Source organism: Grammomys surdaster, unplaced genomic scaffold, assembly GCF_004785775.1.
Source record: "Grammomys surdaster isolate TR1022 unplaced genomic scaffold, NIH_TR_1.0 164, whole genome shotgun sequence".
NCBI lineage: Eukaryota > Metazoa > Chordata > Mammalia > Rodentia > Muridae > Grammomys > Grammomys surdaster.
This window is the reverse complement of record NW_021604612.1, coordinates 2,433,996-2,452,182: the sequence shown is the minus strand read 5'-3', so window position 1 is coordinate 2,452,182 and position 18,187 is coordinate 2,433,996. Positions and strand designations below refer to the sequence as shown.

At 54.5% G+C, this 18,187-nt stretch overlaps 1 protein-coding gene and 1 long non-coding RNA gene across 2 annotated transcripts in view; one reads left to right on the top strand and one right to left on the bottom strand.

The window, feature by feature from the left end:
- Positions 1-971: 971 nt before the first annotated feature.
- The window catches only part of Ube3b (ubiquitin protein ligase E3B), a 44,130-nt gene continuing 26,914 nt past the window's right edge, over positions 972-18,187 (bottom strand). The window contains exons 19-28 of the mRNA XM_028765548.1: positions 16,597-16,716; positions 12,431-12,607; positions 12,213-12,323; positions 11,299-11,436; positions 11,030-11,095; positions 9,746-9,804; positions 7,371-7,553; positions 7,050-7,161; positions 3,636-3,728; positions 972-2,633 (exon numbers count right to left, since the gene is read on the bottom strand). Coding sequence (XP_028621381.1) covers positions 2,442-2,633; positions 3,636-3,728; positions 7,050-7,161; positions 7,371-7,553; positions 9,746-9,804; positions 11,030-11,095; positions 11,299-11,436; positions 12,213-12,323; positions 12,431-12,607; positions 16,597-16,716 — 1,251 coding nt within the window. The 3' untranslated portion in view covers positions 972-2,441. The remainder of the gene's footprint in view (positions 2,634-3,635; positions 3,729-7,049; positions 7,162-7,370; positions 7,554-9,745; positions 9,805-11,029; positions 11,096-11,298; positions 11,437-12,212; positions 12,324-12,430; positions 12,608-16,596; positions 16,717-18,187) is intronic.
- LOC114619667 lies at positions 3,414-8,277 on the top strand. Its single transcript, XR_003711201.1, has 2 exons — positions 3,414-3,683; positions 6,791-8,277. It is a non-coding gene; the product is annotated as an uncharacterized LOC114619667 (long non-coding RNA).

Sequence of the window (18,187 nt, the reverse complement as noted above, 5' to 3'; positions counted from 1 at the left end):
AGGTGACCTTTATCCTCTCCACTCTTGACTGTGAGGGAGTCAGGAGCCCCTGGAGAGTTGGCCAGAGGTTCTCTGACCTCATCACACCTGTGGGAGGCCCTGGCCCTGGCCCGGGAATTTTTTTTTTTTTTTTTTTTTTTGGTTTGAGACCACATAGACAGGTTTATCAAAGGCTGGCCTGAACCTTGAAATCTTCCTGTTCTGGACTCCTGGATTATACGCATGGAGACATATGAACCTGTGACCCCAGCACTTAAACAGCTGGGGCTACATAGTATATATACCCCGCATTCATATACGGACCAACTTAGGGAGAAGCCACCAGGTCTGCCTGATTCCCGATTCTAGCAGCCCAGCTGACAGAGGACAAAGGCCAATGGCTTTGCCACTCCCAGCGACAGTGGCGTTTTCCCAGGGTTTTGCACCAACTAAATGTTCGTCAGAACCCACAGGCCTTGCTGGCCTATCAAAAAAAATCCTGCTTGCTGCAAGCTAGCTCTTTGTACTGGTAACTTCAGTTCTAAAAAGTACAAGGCCGGAGCCAGGCTATGATCTAGGTGGGTAAGCATCACATTACAGGAGGTTCTGTGTCTTGGAGGCTCTGCAGTATTTTTCTGTTAGTGGGGACACTGGGGCGTCTCAGGTACCCCAGGTTAGATCCATCTTGAGTTTCTGGTCTCTCCCCATCAAACAGGCTGGCTTTTGTAGGTACATCATAAATCATAAACTGCAAAGCTATGCATGTTGTCCTGGTGCCACTGCCTGCTGGAAGGGGGCAAAGGGAAACTGGCTCTAGGGATGCTTCTCTGAAATGTCACTTCAAAGCTGGGCACATGTGACAACTGCCAGCTCTCCTGGCTCAGCTCCAAAGCCAGGATGTCGAAGTGCCCCCTCTTCCTGCTCCTATGGGTACCTCACGTGACCTGAGCCAGCTGGGCACAGGGCTGAGTACAAACCACAACAGAGCCATCTTGTGCTCAAGTACAAATTTAATAAAGCCCTGACAAGTCTTAGTCCACAAGTTACCTACAAAAACAAAAACCCCACTTCTTTCTGGAACCACTAGGAGCTGCTGGGACGTCAGTGGACAGTAGCTATGGCAACTGCTGGGAAGAAGACTCTGATGGCCGACAGACCACCCCAGGTCAGAACTAAACACACCGAGTTGCTCTCGGTGCTTACACCTCACTCTCTCCCGCGTCCCGGCTCTAATGCTCAGGTTCCATGTTAACTCATGCAGGCTGTGCCTGGGGCACAGGACTCTGCAGGCAAGCTGGGAACACACATGGCTGGCAGACGTCTCCAAGGACGCTGGCACCACTTTCCAGAACTCCAGGGCTTTCCTGGCCTACCCCAGCTCCAGCCACAGCTCTTTGCTGACTGAGAACACGGCATGCCTGCCTTCCCACTGTGCAGGTTCCTGTGGACACTATCTTCTTGCTTTGAGCACTATAGCCCTAAGCTGGCTCCACAAGGTGGAGGGGGGACCAGGACTCCTGGCTCCAGGGTGGGAGGGAGGCTAGAACTTGATGAGGCAGGAGAGGCGTGACTGCTCTCAGATCACTAAGCCCAGGGCTCTGCCTCAACATCCTGAAGTTCTTAAGGGAAATAGAGAAAGGAGGCGCAGGAACGCAGTGGGTGGGAAGAGAGTGAGGTCCCGGACACAGAAAGCCCAGTGCCAACAGAGGTGGCAGCGTGCACATGTGGGACGCACCCTCAGCCTCCAGGGCCTGTCAGTGCAAAAGGACGGACTCGGAAGTCCCTGGACTAACATACTGCCCAGACGACTGGCCACTGTAGGTCTCGTGTGGTTCTCCATAGGTAATGAGGGGCTCTGGCTACTCCAGAAATGGGCTGTTCTTCAGGGTGGGGCAGGTTTCTTCCAAGCTAGGACACCGATGCTCAGGCCAGGGGCTGACAGCAAGGGTCCCTGACAGTGTGGCCTGCTGAGGACTTGGGAAGGAGGGCTGTGGTGTGAACACCTGGATCCCTGTAGGAGACCCTGACTGTGCTCAGTGGCCTCCCCGGTTGCCTGGGAAGAGGCCGCTGTGGACAGGGTGGAGGCAGGGGCTTTGCTGTGCATAGAGGCTTGGCGAGGCCGTACCTGAGTTTTCAGAACGGAAGGAGGAGCTCACAGGCACAGGCCTTGTGTCCTCAGAGGGCGAGAGAAGGAAGCCTCACAGAATTACCAGGATTGCTCTACAATCACTGGGCCCAGGTCTCAGGCCCCAGAAGGCAGGAAGGCCCTGCGTGGGCAGAACTGGGGACGTGTTTTCACCAGCCCTCTCTCCCCAGCGCACGGAGGGCGCTGTGCAGCACTCCCAAGCTTGGGTGTCTCATGGCTATTGAGAGGGTCTGAGGGCTGCAGGACCCTGGCCACACTCCTGGGGCATGCTGCCTCCAGGAGCCGAAGGGCTCTGTGGCCGTGAGAGTGGGCGGGGTTAGGAGAGCTCGAAGCCCGTGTTCATGCTGATGGCGTAGCGCAGCTTCTCACGGAGCACGCTCTTCTTGCTGTAGTTGGGCAGCTTAAGCAGGTTGAAGCAAGTGGAGGAGGTGGGCAGCCGCCCGCCCGGCTCCCTCTTGCGGATGGTGAAGAAGCCCCTGAGGACGCTGCCCAGGGTATCCCCAGTGTCCTGCAAGTACACAGCACAGCTTTGGGTCAGAAGGTGCTTACACAGGAGCAGGAGATGCCCAGCTCAGGGCCCAGCTCAGGGCCCAGCTCAGGGCAGGGGCCTGAGAGGCAGAAGAACACCTGCTGCTGAGCCCTCACCCCTGCTGCTGAGCCCTCACCCCTGCTGCTGAGCCCTCACCCCTGCTGCTGAGCTCACACCTGCTGCTGAGCTCACCCCTGCTGCTGAGCCCTCACCCCTGCTGCTGAGCTCACCCCTGCTGCTGAGCTCACCCCTGCTGCTGAGCCCTCACCCCTGCTGCTGAGCCCTCACACCTGCTGCTGAGCTCACCCCTGCTGCTGAGCGCTCACACCTGTGGAGTCCTGTTCTCGGTCACCTAAGACAACAGGCTCCTAGCCAAAGGACATGTATCAGTTAACTAAGGCAGCCTAGTACCCCTTCTGTGTCAGTACCACAGCCCACTAGCTCTTGGCTCAACTTTCCCCAAAATTTGGAAGTGGAGGACCATCTAGTGTCTGACCCATGGCCACACAGCCCGAAGGCTGCAGGCTGCAGAGAGGTGAGGCAGGGACACCCTGAGACCAGCAGGCTCTCACAGGGGACCCACATCTGAGCATCAGCTTGTCATGCTCATACCACACTGGGCACATGAGTCCTAGGGCGTTCTCTCTTAAGCTGCAGTCCACAGGCAGCTTGCCTGGCTGTGCATGTCAGCAGGGAGGAGCTGGGGCAGGCCTGCTTTGTCCTCTTACCCTGCCTCTTGGACCTTGAACCTGGGCGGATCAGCAGCCATGAGAGTGTCCTAATTACACACCCCACAGGCCTTCCCCACGGAGGGACCTCAGACAGTACTGGAGCCCACACTGATCTGGATCTGCAGTGCCCTCTGTGGGCAGCTGGCTGTCATGCCCTGAGAGTCATGTAGGCAAGGGTGGGACACAGTGGGCACAGCAGAAACTAAGCACAAAGAAGGAAGGACGGACGGACGGACATGGCTGCGGTTACCTGGTCATCTGACACTTCCACACAGCGAATGGAGAACGGAGGCTTGAGGTAGGCGAATCCTAGGAGTGGGGGCCGGGAGCAGCTGGTCACAAACTGCAAGAAAGGCGGGGTTAGAGGGACAGTAGGGGTCAGAGGGACAGTAGGGGGTTTTGCCACTGCAGCCCTGCTGGGCTCTTCTCCCTCCGTGTGCTGTTCAGTAGAACCAGGGGCAACGGAGGTGCTCACCCACATGTGCCCAGGACAGTCACATGTCTCTAGGGTGCCACTCTCTGGAACTAAAGCTCATGCAATAATGGCCCGGTGAACAAGACTGGTGGCTTGTACGGCAACCTGGAGTGACATCCCACGAAACAGGTCTTTTTATATCTCTGACATAGACTCTCGTCTAACCCAAGCTGGCTTTCAACTTGCTCTGTAGCAGAAGATGCCCTTCGACTCCTGGTGTGCAGCAGCAGACCAGTTTAGAGTAGGTCTCTAGCTGCACAGCCACACAGTAAGCAGAAGCAGGGAGGCACCCGTCCTCGGGGAGGACAGCAGTGGCAGCATCTGAGGGGCCTGGGCAAGTGGATGCTGGCGGTGCTCATGAGCCTAGGTCTGGAGCCAGTGAGTCCTGGACAGCTGGAAACCATGACCTCCTGCATGGCGTACACTACTGTAGTGACAACTTTGGAATTTTGGTTTCTTTAAAAAAAAAAACACAGAAATATTTTAAAGTAGTTTCATTTTAATCCCAGGTGTGGGGATATGGGGTGGCTTGTTGCTTCAGACTGCCTGCAGCAGCTGACTGTGATCTGCCTCGTGCTCTAGCAGAGGCGTGGTCTTGCCAGCTGTAGATACTTTCTACAGTCGTGTGATGTTTGGAATTCTGTGAACTTTGCAGAGGATAGATAAATGCTGGAGATCTGATAGGTGTGGTTGCTGGTCACTGGGGGGAGGGAGGGAGGGAGGGAGGGGGAGGTTGCAGTTTTTAGGCGTGATGCTCAAAGAAGAAACAAACAAACAAAAAACGCAGCCAACCAACCAAACAAGAAGAAAGCAATTAGATTCAGTGATCTCTCTCTCCCTGCTATCCGTTCTCTCCCAGTGATAGGAGGTGAAGCCAGGCAGGTAACGGTGGGAAAGAAGAACCAGCACAGTAGCAGAGCCCAGCTACACACCGGTGTCTTGCACGTAAACAGAACTTCCTGGGAGTTGGGCTCCAGGGGGTGGGTTCCGGGGGGGCTGGGCTCTGGGGGTGGTTTCCGGGGGGTGGGTGGGTGGGGAAAGGTCTGTAGAAGACTCCACACCAATCAGCACACTGGGAAAAATCAAGTCTACAGAGCCAGTAGACTGCAGGGACCAAGGTGTGGGACACTGGATGTGGAGCCTGTGGGCAGCCAGCCACACTTGCCAGCAACATTCCAGAATCTCCTGGCAGTCTCCAAACACAGTGCCCACCTTAATGCTTCAGGCACAGGCACCCAACCAAGCTGGAAAGCTACAGGTCAGCCCTCACAGGGAAGACCTAGGAAAGTCCCCCCACTCTGACTCAGCAGTAACAGATGCATGCTGTTTTCTGAGAGCCAGGATACTGAGCCCGGCTTGGTAATTCAGTAGCTGATAAAGTGGTGTCGTAATAACCACTTAAGCCATGGTACAGTGCTACACAGTGTTATGTGTCATGCTTCAGAGGGTTCTTATAAGTCACTGTGTTCTGGGGATGGAGACACGGCTCAGTGGTCAACAGTGCTTGCTGCTCTTCCTGAGGACCTGAGTACAATTCTTAGTGCCCACATCAGCCAGCTCACAGCTGCCTCTAACTCCACTGGCCTCCGAAGGCACAGAGAGCATATATTTACACAGACAGAAACACACAGAAACAGACAGAAACACACAGTCTTTAAAAGGTTACTGTGTTGCTGCCCTGACATATTTAACTGAGGTGAATGTCAGCTCTTACTGCACTTGAGAGCATCAGTCATGTCCCCTTCCTGCAGCTGCTACTGCCAGAGGCGCCTGCCCTCTCTAGGAGGGAGGGCATGTAACCTCATGAGCAGAAGCCCGCCCTGCTGGGCCGTGCACTGCTGGAGGAACCAGCCTGTGGGACCCAATGCCCCGTGGCCTGGTGACCTGTGGGTGTGTGGAGCCCATGTGTGTACCGCTTGGATTGAGTGGGTGATGGCTCCTCCAGCAGGAGAGAACTCAATTCAGCATGGCCAGCAAGGAAGAAGACCAGCTGCTGGTTTGGTCGGTGGTACCTCACAAAGTGGGTCACACAGAAACTCCCACACTTATAAACTAGGGGTGGTGGCACACACTTGTAATGCCAGCGTTTGGAGGGGGAGACTTCAAGGTCAACCCTAGTTACGTGTTACACAGCAAGTCTGAGAGCATCTTCGGATACGTGAAACCTAAAGAAAACCAGAGGGGGCCAGAGAGGGAGTCAGATGGACAAAGTGCGCAGGCAGCCTTAGGGGAGATTCCAGGGCACGACATACACTCCTGGACCACAGCTTTTCAGAGAGAAGGAAAGCAGGTGGCAAAATGATGATGTGTTCACTTTTAATGACACTCCCCACAGGTGACAGGGACAGGCATGCGCATTATCCAGTGTCCTATAAAGCTACACCCTGTTGTCACTCAGCAAATCCAACAGCACTTAGGGACACAGAGGATGCTCAGGACGTCACTGATGCTAGGGCAGAGAGAGTCAACTACAGATACTCCTTCCAAGAAAGCACACAGTCAGCCAAGCGTGGTGACCACACATGGAATTTCAGTTCTCTGAGGCCGAAGGCTTGTAGGCTGCGCTACAAGGTCCTGACTGGGCTACACACTGAGAGCCCAACTCAACCCCTGATCCCTCAGAGCAGTATTCAGTGTTGTCAGCCTCAACAAGTGTGCTTCCTTGGGACTCTGTGTCTGTGCACGTGTGTCTGTGTGTGATGCATGCATGTCTCATACTACACTGGAGTGAGCTTTAGGGCTATCTGTATTTTCCCCTCCTCATTCTCCTACTTTTTTTGCAACAGGGTTTCTCTGTGTAGCCCTGGGTGTCCTGGAACTCACTCTGTAGACCAGGCTGGCCTCGAACTCACAGAGCTCTGACGAGCTCTGCCTGTCTCTGCCTGCAAGTGCTAGATTATAAAGGCGTGCACTATTATTATTTCCTTAAGGTACAGAGGCAGGACTGCAGATGGCGAGCGACACAGGACCCTGCTCCACAGCAAGGAGCAGACAGCAGCCGGGTCCCACTGCTGCGCCGTCACCATCACTGTCACCACTGCGCCGTCCCTGCTTCCCCAGCCCCTTGGCACTGAGGAGCCTATGGCACACTGCCCTCTGGATAATCCCTCTGTTTTCACTGTGAGTCACAGAGTGGCCCGAGGTCTTCGTACGCATTCACAAACAGACATACAAGTTGTAAGTAAGTACCTTCAGGAACATGGCTCTTTCGTCGGGCGTGAAGTCGGAAGCCAGGATGTCCCAGAGCCAGATGATGACTCTGTGACTCCCATGAAAGCCGCCGTAGTACACCGTGTGCTTCCTGAAAACAACCCGGAGCAGGGCCCACAGTCAGGAACAGGCAGGCAGGGCACTGGCCAAGGTCCCATGCCACGGCCTCAGCCCCCGGAAACTAAATGGGCTGTCACCAGGGTACCCAGAGTCACTCTGCATTAGATGCATTAGAATCCAGGGAGGGATCAGCTCTCCCAGGGGGCCCCATCATGCCACAAGTCCCTCCTCAGCCCTTACTTTAAGTCTTCCAAGTCGATCTCAGCGTTGTCCCCGGAGATGAGGCGCTGAAGCTCAGGGGTCGAGAACATTCGGATCCACTCGGGCTTGATAATGGAACGGAAGCCACTGATGAGAGCAGCCGCCTGGTTTTTGATCTGAGTGTGCATTCGAAAATGCGCCATCAGATGGATGTAGCTAATTCTGAAACAAGAGAGAGACGCTGGGACTAGCCGGCCAGGGCAGGCTGCTGCCACACGTGCAAGGAGACGAGCCTAGTGCTTTTGAACCATCTCCGAAACACAAATGCTAGCGTCTATCAGCAGGTGCCGTGACGCCGTGATGGTGGCCTCCAGGCCACACACTGTGCCACCATGACGGCACCGAGTGTTGAGGGCACTGCCTGTTCACTTGTCCTCACAGCACCCAGGAACTCCCTGGGATGGCCCCATGCTCTCCGGACCGAGGGCCACCTGCACAGGTCAGTCCCACTGGACCTCTCTCAAGGACACAGCCTAGTGCTCCAACCAACTTCAGAGAGAAGCTGCCTCTCCTGCAGCAGCACACTGAAGCCTGAAGCACTGTCAGACTGGATCTACTGTCTCCAAAATGCTGCTGGGTTATTCCTAGGTTCAACAGGGAGGTCAGATCAACCCGCACTTATGGGGAAAAGGGTCTCCAGCTAGTGCCCCTGGATCTAGCTTGACTACAGCTGCAGGCTGTCACCCCAGGAAGCTGGCCAGTGTCGCTGATCTGTTGGCAAGCACGCCCAAGTACGCTATTAAAAACTGCATGTGAAGAATAGTCCAAATAATTCCACTTAGCCTCATAGTGCCCAAGTCAAAGTTACTGTCCCTGAATATTTCTAGATTAAAAAACAGCAACAAACATTACACACTAAATACATTCAAATATGAATTTTCAATTATCTCCTTCTTCCGTGTACTCTATGAAGGAGGTTACTAATACTGTGTGTGTGTATGTGTGTGTGCACGTGTGCGTGTGTGTCAGAGAGAGAGAGAGAGAGGGGGAGAGAGGGAGAGAGAGAGAGAGAGAGAGAGAGAGAGAGAGAGAGAGAGACAGAGAGACAGAGAGACAGAGAGACAGACAGACTCACCATAGGTAAGATTCCCGACACAAGGCTCCGTGAGGCTCCGTGGCAGGAGAAGAATCTTACGGTAGCACAGCCCACATGGGTGCAGCTCCGCAGCCCCTCAGCCTGCCTCCACTCACCTCCCTGGTCCCTCCAGACAATGTAGACTTATCTCCAAAGCTCTTCAGTATGCAAGAACTCACCTGCCCGGGCCTGTAGCCCCTACAGAGTCATCTTCCCTGGCTTTATAGCCTGTATGAACTCACCTTTTCTGTCATTTGTAGACCCAGTTGTCAGTTCTCTCTCTCACACACACCCTATAGCACACTTTGCTATAGTGACCTCCCTGGTGGGTGGGCAGGTCTACAGGACATGCCCCATATCTGCTCTCAAAAAGTCTGAGCCCTCTTTTCAGCTAGATATCTCAAAGGCTGTTTTGCACATTGCACACTGCTGTCCCGAGGAAGTCACAACCACACAGACAGGACCAGGGCTCACCCTGTAGACTCACCTTAGCCATCTGCTCTATAGCCAACGCACGCCCTGTGGCTGAGGGCAATGCTGATGGATTTCAGCCCTGGTGAAGACTTCTAAAGTTAAAACCTAAAACCCCTCAAGCACACAGGCTACCAAACTAGCGGACCCGAGAGGAACGGGGTGCAGGAACACTGCACTGGGGCCAGATGAGTCACAGGGCCTGAGCCCTCACTTGTCCCTGTTGAGATGAATGCTAAGACAAACAGTTCAAATCCTGAGTTGGGGTGGCAGAAAACTTACAAGAGAGCCAGTGTCCCCTCCTCCTGCCAAGCAGACCATGCGTTGAGGGGTTTGTTTCTGGGATCAAAAGGATTGAATTTCTGACATTACTAAAAGCACATTATCTGTGACAGGAGCTGCTGTGCCCAGCACCTCCTTCAGCTCCCAGCCTCTTAAGTACGAATCTGCCACGTCTGCATTCACACTGTCTTCCTGAGAGCAGCCATGTGGCTGCCAAGATTCCTGCTCGCCTGCCCTCGGGACAGCTTGCCTACGCTGCTTAGGCTCCGTCTGCCTGGGAGTGGGCCATTCCTACATTCCTAAGGACGGTGCCTCTGACCTTCCAAGTGCTTCTGCAAAGAGGAAACCGTCCACTCTTATTTGCAAATTGAATTTCCTACAATTCCGGCCTATGAACTGTAACCAGAAAATCCCATTAGGATATCTATGGCTTCTTTCCACCCATCTGTCTTGCTCAGCTCTCAGCCTGAGCTAGAGCCAGAGTGGTCCCGCAGGCGCGGCCTCGGGCGCTCACCGAAGTACTCACTTGTTCTCATCTGTGACTGGGATGGTCTTCCCTCCAGGAACCAGTTCGTGGCAGACAAGCTGGGAGAGAAGACGGAGTAATTACCAGAGAGAACTCGAATGAACGGGCTACCAGTGCTTCCTGGAGATGAAAGGGCTGCACAAACGCCCGCGATAACAGTGGAATTAAGAAGCTGCGTGTTTGAGAAGGATCATTTTTCACAAAAGCCTGGGGCCAAAACATCAACACACAGGCCTCCTGTCGTAGGGAGGAAAGGTTTCTCATCCAATCCTTGTCCAAACATTTGCACTAAGGCTGCTGGATGCCACAGAGGAAGGCTGTTGCTGAAGACAGTGGCTGGGTGTGAACACCCACACCTGGGAATACTGCACCATTACCAAAAGAAGAGCATGGACTCGCCGGGCAGTGGTGGCGCACGCCTTTAATCCCAGCACTTGGGAGGCAGAGGCAGGCGGATTTCTGAGTTCGAGGCCAGCCTGGTCTTCAGAGTGAGTTCCAGGACAGCCAGGGCTATACAGAGAAACCCTGTCTCGAAAAAACAAACAAACAAACAAACAAAAAAGAGTGTGGACTTGCTGGGGAAACAAGCTATATGGCAAAAGACATAGTACCATATCACACACACACACACACACACACACACACACACCTGTGGGGAAAGTCTGGAAAGACACATGGGACACATTATAATACTTTTCAAAGATGGAATACCCTCTAAGGTGAAGGTGAAGGCAGAGTCTGAGAAGCCGGTTCGGCACCAATATGCTCATGGTTTCTCCAGAGCAGATGTCAGACTACATGGACAGAGAGCCTCCTGCAGGGACATGAGAGGGGGCAGAGGACATGGGCGAGTCCTGCCACTAACTGTGACAGAAATGGCTTCTGCCAGGCTGATTTCCTCTCTGTCCCTGATGATGATGTGAACGGGATTTGACCTCCCCAGCGGAGCTTCTCCTTAGGTGCTGCCCCTCCACATCAGGTCAGAAATCTCATTTATACTGGCCAGTCCTCACCGTGGTTTCCACACAGACTCACAGCTTGACACAAACTACAATAGGAAGGCTGGGCATAGGCAGACCCTCTCTCAGGTCCCAAGACATAACCCAGGCAAAGCAGAGGCTCTGTGGGAGCTGGCCGAGGTGGGCATCAGAGGCCAGGCTGGCAGGGAACACAGTAAACCATCCCTGCAGTGACAGGCAGCTCCCCAGTGGGCGGATCTCTGAGGGAACCCATGAGCCGGGGCGTCTCGAGAGCTGAAGCAGCCTGCCAGATCGGCCCACATACCTGACCCATGACGTCTTCATCGTAAGACAGTGTCAGCCCGAGGTCTGCGACGTCTCCATCATAGCGCTAACGAAACAGAGAGAAAGCACTGGGGCCTGTGTGGGCAGAGCGCTTCCCTCCATGGGGCCACTGGTCACAAGGACAGAAGAGGCCGTGGGCCTCAGCCATGAAAGGGGCCCCAGGGTGGGGTTGGGGTTAAGTCTCAGTGACAGGAAGGGTGACTCAGCTGGTCGCTCGGCTGTGGACGCACAGCAACAACCAGCACTAACCTTGATAGAGGTGAGGTTTTTATAGAACTCTGCGTCCAGTGATGGAAGCTCGTCCACGGAGCTGTAGAAGATGCTGTGATGGTGCCCAAGCATCTGGCTCAGGAAGAAGGAGGCGAAGGGCACATCCACCACGATCCCCTAGAGGAGACAGGACGGAGGGCTCAGCTCTCAGCTCAGGGCACCCGAGTGCGGGCACCAGTGGAGTCTAGGTGTCAGCCTGTGGCTATACCTCAGATCATCTAACAAAGCCTCAAAAGATCTTGGCGAGCAACAGTTGTAGGCGCAGGCCTTGGAGCTCAGTACCACAGGGATGTGACCTCAGCTGAGCTGCGTGCGCAGGTGGCTCTCACAGCCCGCGTCCATGGACGGGAACCAGGGGCTGTGAGGGAATCCCCTGAAGAAGCCCTCACTACCTTGACCCCGTGAGCCTGAGAAGCCAAGAGTCCTGAGACTTGGACCTGGTGCCAGGTTCGATCTTACTTACTGTGGTGACAACCCTGTCACACAGCTTTCCTTATCCCGCTTTACTGACGAGGTGACAGGCTCACAGGAAGGAAGTGCAGGTGGATGCTACACTGCTGGTGACAACTACTCTCTCTGTCCTATGCTAACTCCCAGGAGCCTCTGTCTCCTACAGAGTCCACTCAAGTGACAGTCAGTGAGCTGGGATGGCTCAAGGACAGAACATGCTGACTTAGCTTTCAAAGCCCGAGTTCCATCCCCAGACAGAGATGCACATGTCACTTTATTTTCTTCTTTTTGAGATAGGGTCTAGCTGTGTATCCCGGCCGGCCTCAAACTCATGATCCCCCTGCCTCGACCTCCTGAATGACAGGATTACAGGGGGCATGCACCGCCACGCCCAGCTCTCAGGCATCACCTCACAGCTGTCCCACAATCCTTTGCGCGCCTACCTCATACACTGCCTTTCCCAGCATCTTCCCCACAAACTCGAAGAGCTGCAGGTAATTCTCATGAATGTAGGATGTGGGCGAGGGGTACAGCCTCTCATCCCCGCTGGTTGTCTGCCAGGAGGAAGGACAGGGAGAGGTGGGAGTTAGAGGCCTGTCTTTACTCTGCATGGGATCCCTGTGTCTGGTTACTGCCAGCCCACGGGCATCCCCTTAACCACCTTGAACAGGTTGAGCGCTGGGTCAAACACCCTCTTGATGATCTCCTCCAGAAACTCCTTGAAGACGCCGTCCTGGTCAATCCCGGCCTCGTCCACGCCAAGGTCATTGACGAACTTCACTCGGATCACGCCCTTCATGGCGTGCTGGGGGAGCTGCCGGAGCTGTTCGTAGCCATCCTACAGAGAGAGGTTCAGCCCACTGAGGAGAGCAGCCCGGGCAAACCCTGGCATCTGACATGCAGGACAGCACACCGTCATGGAGGGTTCATTTGATGGCCACAGTGTCTCACTCGTGGGCGTGAGGAGACTGCCCCATGTCAGGAGGACAGAGTCTGACGGCGACACTAGACAGAATGAGGCGTGCTAGCTCTGACCATCAAAGGTGGGGGAACCGGGGCAGATGGCAATCTCTCTCCCTCATTTAATGCTGAGAATATCTCTCAGCTCACGGGTGGAGTCAGGCTTACAGGACACAGTAAGATGAAAACTCAGGGTCTTGGCTGCTGAGAAGGGGCTGGAAAGGCTGGAGCAAGCAGGCAGGCCTTCTGAACTAAAGACCTGCTGGCGGCGGGGCGGCCGAGGCGGGATGCCCAGGTGCAGCAGAGAAGCGGAGTCGGCCTGCCCACCCGCGGGAAGGTAGGGACACGGAGCTGCTGCTGGGACAGCCCAAGATTTGACGGTTTGCGGTCAGCTCCTTCTAAACACAGCCACGTGAGAGTGTCGCTCTGTAGAGTAAGAGTGCTTAGCCCACGCCAGGCTCTCGGTGTCAGCCGAGCACTGGAAACCAAGATCAGTAAACGCGGAACTGAGTGTGTCTCCTCTCCAGAACCCACGCACACATGCCAAGTCTACTAAACCTGTCAATGTCACCTTCAGAGGGGGGACCTCACTTGAGAAATGACCCCATAAGACCTGGCTGCAGGAAGCCTGTAGGCTATTTCCTTAATTAGTGAAGGTGGCCTGGGTGCTCTAAGTGGGCCGAGCGAGCGGAGAGCAGGCCGGTAAGCAGATCCCTCCATGGGCTCCATGTCAGCTGCTGCCTCCAAGTTCCTGCACAACTTGAGAACCTGTCTTGGCCTTCCTCAGTGGACATGGAAGCCAAACGAAGCCTTTCCTCCCATGATGCTTTTGGTCACGGTGTCCTGTCACAGCAACAGTGACCGTAACTAAGGCAGATACCTCTGGGCTCTCTCTGCAGGTCTTCCTGGCATCTGACGGCTGCTGTGTGTCCAGGTGTGGGAATGCTGAGGTTTTATCCTGGGGCAGTCCTGTCACATTTAGCTGACAGGACAGACCATTCCATGGGGTCTACTCACCTGTGCCCCTGTGCTGTCCTGGTGGCTTCCCACACAAAGCCATGTGAGACCTGGCAGCCGGGAGCCCTAATTTGAGATTCTGTTGCCGACTTCCTGTCATGCTCAGTGACACAATCCCTTCTATGGAGTCTCTGCATCTTGTCAGAGACAGACTCTTAGGCTGCTGAGCCAAGAAGGATGACCTCTTAGTCCCCAGGCCACTAGCAGGAACAGGAAGCCAGCTTTGAGCACACCCATGGAGGCACTCAGGGCTGAGGCCAGTGAGTCTGAGACCAGGCTGAGTCACACAGGAGACTCCGCCTCGAAAACACATGAAGCCAGCGGAGCCAGTTGAGGGCAGTTAGGATGGAAAAGGAGGAGGGAGTGTGCTGGTCTGCTATGGCTGCTATGGCTGCTGTGGCTGCTGTGGCTGCTGCTGCTGCGGCACTGGAAGCAGCACAAGCCGGCATTCCTGGGGAGGTCCTGGAGGAAGTACAGAGCACTCCAGCATGTTCCTGCACCCGACAACGTCTCTGTTCTGTGTGAAGTCCTAGCAGAGGGTGCTCGGCATCGTGGGATTTAATGGGACATGTAACGTTCTTAGACAGCACATGGTGGTGCTCAAGGCCTGCTGGATGCAGACTCACTCCTGCTTGCTCTGAGCTACCCGAGCCTCCTCAGGAGGTTGTAAGATGGATGTGCCGCCTGCCTCCTATGCAGCACCCCTGCCCTGTGGGTACCAGTGTGGATATGTGAGCGTTCAGGGTCAGGTTCTCTCTGTTCAACATGCTAAACAGAGGACAGTGAGCGGCACCCACCCGAGGGCTGGAGAAGGGCAGGTCTGAGCTTCCTCCAGTTCCAAATAACTAAATGATAGACTACATTCACCCTGAAGAAGGGGACATTTCTGCAGGATGGTGAAACCTACCAGAAGCCTGGCCTTACAAACAAGCCAGGGTGGCATGAAAGTCCAGGACAGCAAGTCAGACAACAGCTTCTTCATGTCCCAAGTGTGCAGTCACAATAAGCAAAGGTCTTGGGCACTCAGACCCAGGCTCAGGAGAACCCGCTGCATCGTGGAATGAATACGCAGCCCTCTTGTGTTCTACCTCCGGTTCAAAGACAGCACACAAAGGAAAAATAGGCTTGGCCTGAGTTAATGGTGACTGTCTCCTGTGAGACCCAGGGGTGTTTTAGCCCTGCAGAGGTGGTGGCACCTGAGAGAGGAGCAGCCCCTCCCCCCAGCACACACTACAGTCCACAGCTCTCAATATTTCAGAATTATTTCAGGAGGTGGGTGTCAGCCTTCTCTGATGGAGAGGACTGAGATTCCAGAGACCAGGCAGCGATGCCTGGTTCTGATGAGGAAAGTGCTGAAGATAGTTCTAACACAAGCTTCTGAGTCAAAGCAGAGGCTCACACTGGTGACCACAGCCTGAGTGGCAAACAAGGCCTTCAGGGCAGCTGACAAAATTTAATTTGCTCACAACATAATAGATCTGAGCCTTTAATGTAAGACCCTGAATTTGGGGAATCTTCTCTTAAAAATCCAAAGCCCCCTGGAACATGTCCACATGTCACGTCAGCCGCTGCTGAGCAGATGTGTATCTTTGCGGTGACTGCCACATCTCCTCCTGCCCACCATTTCCCCAACACTGAAACAGATGTCAGCTACCATGTGCCCAGCCCCTGGTGGACGCTCCCTAGGGAGGCTATGTCTGAGAGCCCTGGGCTGCAGCAGCAGGAGCGGAGGACTTTTCCTTGTTACGCACACAAACTAAATGCTCACTGAGAGACGCACCCAGCCTCTCTGTGAACGCGACCTTATTCCTGTTTTCTGGTCAGTGAGGGGGATGGTACCCAGGGCCTCAGGGATGCTAGGTAGGTGCTGTACCACAGAGTCACACCATCTACATCTTATTCCTACCTTAAAGGTAAAAACATCAACTGTTGCACACATTACTTTCTGAATGACTCCTGAACAGCAGAAGAAACGGGAGCTAAAATACGTCATCCAGCACGCAGCACGCAGCGGCACAAATGGCAAAACGCTGCCAGAGGGGCCTGGCCACTGCACCACAGTACACACAGTGGCTGGCAACATGGCTGTCATTACACAGGCAGGACACGCCAATGACCACAAGGAGAGGTCTGAGGAGAGGTCTGAGGAACAGTGTGACAAGTAGATAAAGCCAAGCCTGTCACCAGCACCGCTGGCAGACACACAGAAACACAGAGCAAGGCTGTGGACTGTATGACCTCTGGGCACGTGTGGTACACAGACAACACACACGTCAGACCCACGGCAATGCCCTAGCAGTATAGTCAGGGTCACAGAGCACACACTGGTGTGGAAGCTTCCACAGACCTCTCTGCTCACCTCAGAACGCACCAGGACACCTTGATGGTGTGACGCCAAGGCACAGTGCTTAAGGACAGGGCACCTACTTCTACTTTGTGAAGTGGCCACATGGGAGCACCCTGGACAAGGAGGGGCTGGAGAGGGTGTCAGTACTTGAATCTCTTGTGTCTACAGAGGCGCTTGAGTCTGTGATGAAAGCTTCTGTGTGATCAGGCCGGGCAACGCCTGCAGTGTCTGCAGCATTCTCAAAGCCCGCTGCCCTGGGCTCCTACCCTTGTTCCACAAAAGCATCACGTGTCTGTGCTCTGGCCAGTGGCCCTAATAGAGGGAAGGACGTCACTGAAGAGCCCAGCATTGAGGACATGACAGACTGAGCAGCAACTCTGAGCTGCTGACTGGTGCACAGGCTTCTTGCCCTAAGAGCCTCACTTTAAAGAGTTGTCATCGCAGTGACAAGAGTCTGGAAGCAACAGGTCATCCCCTCCATCCGCCTCTGAGTGGCCACTCACCTCCAACATCCGGGACCTTCGGATGGTGATGTGGGTGACGTGAGGAGAGGCAGAGCTGGTCTCCACAAGGCCCAGCTTCTCTTTCTCCTTGATAACCATGTTTCGGAACAGAAGAACTCTCTGAAATGAGCAGAGGTGGGAACAGCAGCAGGGTCAGCAACTGAGGTCAAAGCCAAACCAAACCAAACCTCCACACAAAACGGTGAACATTCAAGTCAACCGAGCAGCAACAGGGATGCCCGTGTGCTGTTGCTCAAAGGTGTCCTGGGAGGACAGTGAGCAGTCCCCAGAGAACCTCTGGGAATGAGAAATACAGTAAACTTGCACCAACATGGGTGTGTTTCAGAGAGGCGCCTGGCCACAGCTAGGGTCCAGCAAGGACCAGTCCAGTCAAAGCCCATCCTTGGGCACTGAGTCCCACCTCAGAAGCCCAGGCACAGCCATCACACAGGCCGCTTTCTGCAGCCGTGCTGGCTCCAAAGGAGGTCAATACCATGAATGTCAGACACAGGAGCCATTCAACTGTTGCCCGTCAGATGTAAAAATGAGCCTGCACTGTCAGACCGCTGGCCTTTCTGTCTGCCTCCTAGGTCCTACCAGATTTTCAGTCTCCACTTGGAGAGAGTCCCGTCTCCTCCGACCTACCACTCTGCTGACAAGCACCTTTATTTTAGTGAGAGACTCTAGGCCCTGGAGTTCCTCAGACTGGCCCCAATCTCCTGTTCTCAAGCCATCTTCATATCTCAGCTTCTCAAGTGCACCCGTGCACGAGCCACTGCGGCCAGCAAAGGCCTTTCAGCAGAGCACACAGCCCCTGCCCCACCTTCCAGGGACTACAGCGCCCAGGGAGGCGAGCTGACAGAGCACACAGCTCCCACAGCTGTGCTTTCCAACACGGCGCTGGGGGCTGCAGGGAGGCTCGGCCGAGAGCACTTGCTGCTCTTGCAAAGACTCCAGGCTTGATTCTCAAGCACCTACACGGCAGCTCACAACCACCTGTCACTTCAGTTCCAGGGGACTCGATGCCCTCTTCTGCTCTCGGCAGGCATCAGGCATGCGTGTGGTGCACAGACAGCCACACAATCCTCCTCTATTTTGTATGCCAGATGGAAGAAAACGCGCCAGCACACAAGACAAGCCCTGGTGAGAACTGACCCTGATGCTTATTTCACGGGACCCTGAGGAACTATCAAGCAAATGCAGGTTTTAAGAGAAGAAGCAACTTCTGAGGCCTCCAGGACCACACAGGACCCTAAAAATGTATGGGGAGGGACAAGAAATGGGGCATTTTCTGAGGGGGCACGGTGCTGCCCAGTGTCCAGCAGCTTCTGTGCAAGGTCCTCTGAAGTGTTTGTTTCTAGCTTGTCCTCACAGCAGGGCCGGAGCCAACTTTCTAGAATACAGTTTGAGCAGGCCTTCGCTCTGCCTCTCTTCTGAGCTGCAGACATCATTTTTATTGTTTCTGAATTGCGGCAGAGTGGGTATCTACTTCTCACGACTTGGAACAAACGTATGGATGAGGAAATACTAACTGAACGTAGATGAGAGCTCAGTAAGGACTCAGTTTACACCCCACACAGTGGGTCTAAGA